The 8616-nt window shown below is 42.7% G+C and overlaps 1 protein-coding gene across 2 annotated transcripts in view; it reads left to right on the top strand.

Annotated features, from left to right (window-relative positions):
• The first annotated feature begins 752 nt into the window (after positions 1 to 752).
• The window catches only part of SPMIP4 (sperm microtubule inner protein 4), a 28577-nt gene continuing 20713 nt past the window's right edge, over positions 753 to 8616 (top strand). The window contains exons 1-2 of one of the 2 annotated variants that reach the window (XM_016217047.2): positions 753 to 853; positions 1419 to 1575. In XM_016217047.2, coding sequence (XP_016072533.2) covers positions 1442 to 1575 — 134 coding nt within the window. In that variant the 5' untranslated portion in view covers positions 753 to 853; positions 1419 to 1441. The remainder of the gene's footprint in view (positions 854 to 1418; positions 1576 to 8616) is intronic. The other variant, XM_016217048.2, reaches the window with a different exon arrangement.

The following is an 8616-nucleotide window of genomic DNA, read 5'->3' as shown; positions in this document are numbered from 1 at the left end:
GGCCTCGGGGGCGCGGGCCGCCCTCCGCCCGCCAGCACCCCCGCGTCCCCGCGGGCCCCGCTCCAGCCTCTCCCTGGGGGAAACCTCCCCCGACCCGGCCTCGGGGCCCCGTTCTCCGCCGGCAGGGAAACTCGGGGCGGGGCGGGCGCAGAGCCGCGGTTCCCATGCGTCACCCCGCGGCGGGTAACGTCCTGGAGGGGGGGCTGGGTCCCCGGGGCCTGGGTGGGGCAAACGGCGGCGGCCCCGCCCCTTAGCCCTGGCCCCAGGAGGAAGAGCCGGGCTCTGCGGGGGCGCAGTCCTGCGGCCGGCGCCCTCGAGCTGGCCGCGTGTCCCCCATCCCAGCGAGGGCAGCGAAGTGGCCTCCCAGCGTGTCCTCCACCCCCAGCCCCTGCCCGGGGCCCTCGGCGCAGCTCTCGCGGAGGCCCGCCCGGCCGACTCCGCCACACGCGCGGAGTCGGAGGAGGACGCGACGCCGCCGCCAGAGGGCGCCCGCGGGGGCGGGGGCGGGGCCCGGCCGAGGGCCCGGGCGGTGGGTGGGCGCCCATTTCCCCTCGGACGGGCCCGGCCCCGCCCCTCACTTCCGGCCCCGCTTCCGATTCTTGGGGATCCGGGCGGCCTGCGCGGGCTCCCGGCGAAACCCGACGAGCCGCCCGCGGCCCGCAAGGATGCGTTACCTAGTGCCGCGGTCACGGCCGCCGTCACAGGCGCCGCAACCCCGCCCTGGCCCGCTCGCAGGCCCTCTCCCCCCGCACCTGCCCGCAAGCTCCCCGGGCCGCGGGGCGGACGGCGGCGGAATTCCACTCCCCGCGAAGGCCCGCCCGCTGCGGGGCGGGGCGCGGAGCTGATGTCCCAGGTGCGTGCGTGCGAACCCCGGCTGCGCGCGGTCCTGGCCCCTCCTGGCCGAGGGGGGGTGGGGGCCCACCCTCTGGGTCCCGCTCCCGTCGAGGCCGGTGCCCCCTCTCTGCGACGGGCGTCCGCCCTCGGGGCCCCGAGTTCAGGAGCTCGGCGGTGGAGCCTGCTGGGCAATGAGTCTCCCTGTTTTTAAGAAGGGCCATGGGGGCGGGGTGATGCGCTAAGTTTTCCTGGTAGCTATGGTTAAATTTGAGGCAGGGATTGAATTTAAGCCCATGTCCGCGAGGTAGAGGCCTTGTGTTCAGGCTACTTAGGAACGTGTTCTGCTGTGCGGATTTGTTCCAGTCGAAATTCATTCCCATTGAACTTAAGTCGCTGCTTGTTGATGTGCGTCTGAGGGTCCCCAGAGGGCTCTCGGTGATCTCGGAAGGAGGCCCCTGACTGCTTTGGGTTGAACAATTTAGCAGAACAAAGCATGTGTCCTGCCTGCCCTGAGGGAGGGTCAGTGTGACTGTCCCCAAGTCAGTCCACTCCCAAGTCAAATGCGGCCTCCTTTTCTTTCCCAGATTGTGCCTTTTAGCCAAGAAGCATGGAGGTAATCCACCGCAGGCCCTGCTGTTGCAGGGAGCTGGAAGGAGCCGACATTCTGTCAGACACCTTTTACTCTAATGAAGTGCACACTCCGTTGCAAACAACTACTCGCCCAACTTCCTCAGAGGACAGGTAAAACAAAAACTAGAGAAAGCAAAACAATTAAAAAGGCTTTTAATATATTTGTGTATTTTTATATATGAGAAAAAACACGGTTATGGGATTCTTCTGTTTATCACACCATAGGGAAAGCATAACATGATAGTTATCTAAACCTGAAAGTGCTCAAATCTGTTAGGAACTTGATAAAAAGTTACTCGGTGTGTATTTTTAAAAGGTAAACATCAGATTCATCCACTGCATTCCAGAATGATTGGTTCCTTCGTTTGAAAATAAATGTTTCAAACATTTTTTATTTTATAACACCATCTGGTTAAAAATACTCCCAGAATCTGTTGTTCATAGTTGCTGCCTACTATTTTTGTTTATCAAATTTTCTGCAACACACTAATTACATATGATTAAAATTGCATCTAACATATATTGAGTCATTACTATGTGTGGGCACTCTACCAAACGCTTTCTATGTAGTAATTCTTTTAGTCCTCACAACAGCCCTATAAGATAAGTACTGTTACTATCCCCATTTTATGCATGAAGTAACAGGTTAAACAAATTTTCCAAGATCTTAGTGCCAACTTGTCTGTATTGTATTTACTTGAATCATTTTGGGGGGGGGGGGATTTTCAGGACACTTGGGTGGTGAAAAACTGGCATGCGTGGTTGTTTTCTTGTTTCTTTGTTTTGTTTTTATTTTTTAATTTCACTTGGCGAGACCTCTTAAGAATTATTTCTTTAAGAAATCAGACAGGATGTCACCTAGCCTCAGTGGAAACACTTCAAAAATGGGACATCACTACCATGCAGGCAGTCCATCCAATTCTGAATGCTTCTGATTGTTAGATCATTTTCTTCCTGCTGAGAACATTGTCCCTCCTTGTAATTTCCACCTGCTGATCCTGATTCTTCCCTCTGAAGCCATGCAAAATAAGAGAAATCGGTCACCTACATGATAACAGCCCTTCAAGAGTGTGAAGATTCTTTTGGCTCTCATAGTTTTCTTTGTCATACTAAACACTGGCTCTCAACAGACTTTACTTTCTTCTTTTAACTAAGCTTTCACCCTCTTGATCTTGCATAGGTCTGTTCCAGTTTGTAAGCATGCTCTTTATATGAAAAGAGGTAAAGAAGGCTTTTTTCCTAATTACAAAACTAGCACGTTCCTTTATGAATAATTTAGAAATCATGAAAATCCATAAAGAAAACCAATTTTCTATTTTTAACAGAAAGAAAAGTTAGGAAATTAAAGCCAAAGGAAGAAAACCTCTGTACTTCCTTTATCTAGAAATAATAACCACTGTTAACATCTCAACATGTGTTCTCTCCATTTTTTTTTTTAAAGATCGTATTCAGTATGTTTTTTGTAAACTGCTGTTTTCACTAAATGAAAAGGAATATTTTCATATTTGTGGGAAAGAGGGCTCAGCTCACTTCTGAGTTAGTCCCTGCTGCACCTGCTTTTCTGCTGTTATCTGATTCCAAAAAGTGGCTGTCAGCCCAAAATTCCTACTCAGGTCCAAGGGCCATCAGACTAGGCAGGGCTTCCGCTGAGTCAGAGGGAACTCTTAGCAGATCATGTGTGATCTGGGGATGAGCAGTGACCCTGGCTCAAAAGCAGCATTGTGAGGTTTTATTCTTCGCAAAAGGGATCTGAGTAGGAATTTAGGGCTGCCATATCTGATTGATTCTTTATCCCCTCAAAAGTACTCACCTAAGGCTTGTCACTGAAATTGTGATCCCTTCTATCTTATTGATCTGATAGTTGGTTAATAATTGGATCCAAAACTCTTTAACTGGCATGAAATTTAAGAGGAGCATCTTTGAGAAAGTAATTCCTTTTCATTAACTGACTATAAAATTCAACACATGTTCAGTTACCTATAAACTACAATAAGGTATTATTTGAAGCAATATCTAGGTACAAACGTGTTCCTGGCTCCTAGTGACTAAAACTCTCTTTTACTCTTATATGACTTCTTTCCTTTTGCAGTCCCTAAATGGGAAAGCCAGGATGACCATATTCTCAGAACCCCTCCTATTAACTCCCTCTTAAGAATCAGCTGGGCAGCTTACAGAAAGAGTTCACTTTTTTCTCAATGTTATTATTCAGAACTGCTCTGGAAAGTGTCATCAAGAGAGCCTGATCAGTACCTCTGCTCTATCAATGCTCCAGCTTATTTCTTCAAACCAGGTTCAGGGTCAGTGACTCCCAACTCATATAGCAAAAGCAAAGCAAAACAAAAGCTCCTGGCTTTTAAGAATTACCCTTCATAATGGTAAGGATGAACACAAGACGATATATGTGAGCTCTCAGCAGCTTAATCTCTAAACATAGATGTGCTTAAGGGGATGTCTTTTTTAAATATCAGAATGTATTTTGAAATAAGCTGGTAATTTGAACAGTACAAAATGATTTCCTCACATTAGCCTACTTTTTTTTTCTTTCCACAATAGACACTGCCGCCTAGCACCATTGTTACCCACCACTGGTATGCAGACAGGGTGTATCAAAACCACCTGAAAAGCTTTCTAAAAATGCAGATTCCCAGGCTTTATCTGTAGATATTCTAGCTCACTAGATTGGAGGTGAGTCTAGGGAATCTGCATTTTTAGAAGTTTGTCAGCTTATTTTGAGAACCACTGGGCTAGCAGAAAGCACTGAAAATAGTAAGAAAACCAGGATTATGGTTCTGGCTTACCCGCTGTTCTAGGGCAAGTTAATCTACACTTCAGTTACTTTCTTCACTGGTAAATTTTGAGGCAATTACAGTAATCATTAATACAGGGTTAGGGCAAAAGTAGATTTATAGTTTGTATGGAAAATAATACAATAATTAATAATAATACAAGAAGAAACAGTTTTGCCTACTCACAACTATAAACGTACTTTTGCCCTGCCCTGTACATGTACTCAGATGATTGCCTTTTAAAATATTAATAAAGAGGTGGTATTCTTTTGCATTTCTTCCATAGAAAATTTAAGTGGCAGGTACAGCTATTTAGAATCACAGATGTCTATCTCCTTTTTCCATTCAGTTGACATCTTACCTCTAGCAAGTTCTCTAGTTATTAGGCAGACAAACATATCAATTAAGGAAGTGCCTTGAAAATTGCTTAAGATTTCATTTTATGTTCCCATTTTGTTTCTGGATTCATTCCATTGCTTTCTGATTACTGAATATTTTTTTGACTATTAGCTCCCTGACATTAAAAATGAAAGCATCTTTGTTCTGAGCTTTCCTTTAATCATGCCTTCCAGTAATTACTACTAGCTAAATTGAGCTTCCCAAGACTGGAATGTAATGTTCAAAATTCTGTAAAGTGACATCAAAGAAAGATATTGGTTTATCCATAGGGAGCATATCTTTCTTAAAAACAAGTAAACACTTAATTTTATGAGGTTACAGATTATAGCAGTAATAATCTTATTATTTTCTTTGTTATGGAGACATATATTATTTAAGCTTTAAAATTATTTAATCCTAAAACTTCAATATTTATTTTAATTTGTTCCTTCTATATAATTATTATTAAAGCTAAGGGAGGAAATGTGAGACCCTAAAATAAAAGGGGAATACAACTTATTTTGGGTTTCCTTTAACTTACTGGCTTTAGATAAATGCCAACTCAAATGATTGATTAACATTTCTACTGGTTAATTTCTCTGGGACAGTGTAATATATAGGGTCAGATGTTGAGAAATTGACTCATCTAATTTAAATGTAACTTTTTAAAACTTAGATATTAAAGCTTAGGTTGTCATTAATCAAATGTGTTTAAATTTTTTTCACTTGTCACACTCTCCAAACCATGTCTGTTGATCATAATCATTAGTGCTGGTGATGGCCTCTGAGGTCTGAGAGCTGAATGCCACCATCCCTTGGACAGCACCCCAAAATAAGTGGTCTCCCAGATCCTCCTTGACTAACTAGTGCAGAGGTTGGCAAACTTCTCTAAAGAACCAGACAGTAAATATTTTAGGCTTGACAGTCTTTGTCAAACTACTCAATTCTGTAAACAGAATTATAGGACAGAAACAGCCTTAGACAATAGACAATATATAATGAATGGTTGTGGCTGCATTTCAATAAAAGTTTACTTACTAAAACAAGCAGTAGGTTGGATTTGGCCTATGGGCTGTAGTTTGCCAACCTCTATTAGTGACTGGATGAGATAGAGCATTCCATTTATAAGATAGTCATGAATGTTAGCAAATTCCAATTAGCAGATATTTACAGGAAATTATACTAAGCCAAGCACTGTATGCTATTAAGAAGTAAGAAGCCCCACAATCCATACATCTCTCTCTAAGCACCTTTCCCAAGGCTCTAACTGGTTCCCCATTGCTCAGACACGTAGTCCGAAAGGCTCATAAGACCCTGCAGGATATTATTCTTGTTCTCCACTCCTGCTTCACCTCTGTAGCTCTTCTCTACTGTGCCTCAAATTCCTGAGTTCTGTATCAGCTTTACTGATTTAGCCCAAAATTCAACTCTCCAGCCAAGTCAGTAAGATCAAATCAAAATAGAATTCAACTTCCCCAAGAAAATTTAACCCAAAGTACAGTTGGTTCCCTTTTTAAGATTTTTATGTCATTGTCTGCTCTCAAGGAAAAGTACCTAATCAATAAATATTTGCTGAGCACCATATATTCGGAAACACTATGCTATATCCTGGGGATGCTGTGGTAAGTGTGGCAGAGACTTTCTCTGCGGTGACTTGCCCTCCTTTTGCTCTGCTGTGGCAGCTGTGATGAATCCATGCTAGAACATTATGCTCTTCATCTCTTGGTGAAAGATAACTTTATTATAAATGGATATAACTCAGGAACCGCCAGGTGGAAGAGATGCATGGGGCAAAGTGTGTGGGAAGAGGCACAAAGCTTCAGGCTCTCTGAGCACGCTTATCTCCCCACATCTCCATGTGTTCATCAACCCAGAAGCTCCCTTTTCAGCATTTTTAGTTGTTTTCAGTGGGTAGGTTGGTCCAAATGATCTAGACTGCCATTACTAGAAACTGGAAGTCATTAAATCCTTCCTAATTAGGAAGCAGATCTTTCGCCAGATAGTCTTAAGTGTTTTGTGAGGCCCTCTCCCTAGCCTGAAGCTTTCATTACTGTGTCATAGGCTGCAGTCCAGGAAACAAATCCATCTCTTTGGTCTTGCTAATTCACTCATGTCACTCATGCATGCATTCAACAGACATCCCTCTAGTACTTCCTGTAAAGCATGGATACAAAGTGAACAAGACAGAGTCCCTGTCCTTCACTTCCATGTTAAGAAAGAACAGAAAGTCATCTGAACTACCAATTTTCAAATCAGACTAAGCCCTACCAGCCAATTTAGGAAACATCCATGTCTCCAGCCCACTGAATGGTACGGTTGTAAGGGGTTGGAATACTGGAGACCTGATTTCTATGAAAGGTAACTGCTGAATAAGGCAGTGTTTCTAAAACGTTAGCATGTGTAAGAATCATCTAGAGAGCTTGTTAAAACAGGTTACTGGGCCTACGTCTGAGAATTTGTATTTCTATCAAGCTCTTAGGAGATGCTGATGCTGCTGGTCCATGGTCCACACTTTGAGAACCACTATTAGAGAAGCTTTAGATAGAGCTTTGGAGCAAGTGTTTCTGCACCTTTACCGTACTCTCCATTTTTAAAAATCAAAAGATAATCTGTAGCCAAGACCAATCAATGGGGAAAGAATAGTCTTTTCAACAAATGGTGCTGGCACAACTGGATATCCACATACAAAAGATTGAGGTTGTGCCCTTATCTCACACCATGCATAAAAATTACCTCAGCATGGCTTAGAGACCTAAATTTAAGAGCTAAAGCTAAAACGCTGTCAGAAAAAAACGTAGGGGTAAATCTTCATGATCTTGGATTTGGCAATATATTCTTAGATATGACACTGAAAGCACAAACAGCAATGTAAGAAATAGATAAATTGGACTTCATCAAAATTAAAAACTTGTGCTTCAAAGGATGGTATTGAGAAAATGAAAAAACAACATACAGAAAGGAGTAAATATTTACAAATCCTGTCTCTGATAAGAGACTTGTATCTAGAATATATAAAGAACTCTTACATCTCAATAATAAGACAACCCTGTTGAAAAATGGCAAATGATCTGAGCAGACATTTCTTCAAAGAACATACACAAATGGCCAATAAGCACATGAAAAGATACTCAACATCATTAATCAATGGGGAAATGCAAATCAAAACTACGAAAAGATACTCCACATGCACTAGGATGACTGTAATTTTTTAAAAAAAGGAAGTTAACAAGACTTGGCAAGGATATGGAGAAACTGGAACCCTAGGTCATTACTGGTGGTAGAAATTTTCTACTGTGGAAAACAGTTGGACAGTTCCTCAAAAAATTAAACATAGAATTACTGTATTACCCAGCCTTCCACTGATAGATATAGACCTAAAAGAGTTGAAAACAAGTATCAAAACAGAAACTTGCAAATAAATGTTCATAGCAGTATTAACATAGCCAAAAGGTAGAAACAACCTAAATGTTCAACAGATGGGTAAAGAAAATGTATTATATCCATACAGTGGAATATTATTCAGCCATAAAAAGGAATGAACTACTGATATGTGATATAGTCCCAAAAGACCACAGATAGCTTTCATTTCTGGGAAATATCTAGAATAGGCAAATCTAGAAAGACAGAAAGTAGATTAGTGGTTGCTTAGGGCTGGGATTGAGAGGGGAAAGTGGGGGATGATAGCTAAAGAATAGAAGGTTTCTTTTTGAGGTGATGAAATGTCCTAAAATTGCTGTGGTGATAGTTGAGATATTTGTGATATACCAAAAACCATTTAATTGTACACTTTAAATGGATGAATTGTGTGGCATGTGAGTTATATCTCAGTAAAAAGACGTTTAAAAGAAATAAGCATACATATTACAACTACTTACACACACACACCCCCACAAACAATCTGCAGGCCCTCGGGAATTTAATCTCATTCCTTCAGCAGTCCAGTGGTGCCTAAGTAACCAGCATCTGTCATACTCTACCCAGCACTGAG

The sequence above is a fragment of the Miniopterus natalensis genome, chromosome 10 (assembly GCF_054644295.1).
Source record: "Miniopterus natalensis isolate mMinNat1 chromosome 10, mMinNat1.hap1, whole genome shotgun sequence".
NCBI classification, from domain to species: domain Eukaryota; kingdom Metazoa; phylum Chordata; class Mammalia; order Chiroptera; family Miniopteridae; genus Miniopterus; species Miniopterus natalensis.
The sequence above is the reverse complement of the archived record's forward strand: the minus strand, read 5'-3'. Positions and strand labels throughout refer to the sequence as shown.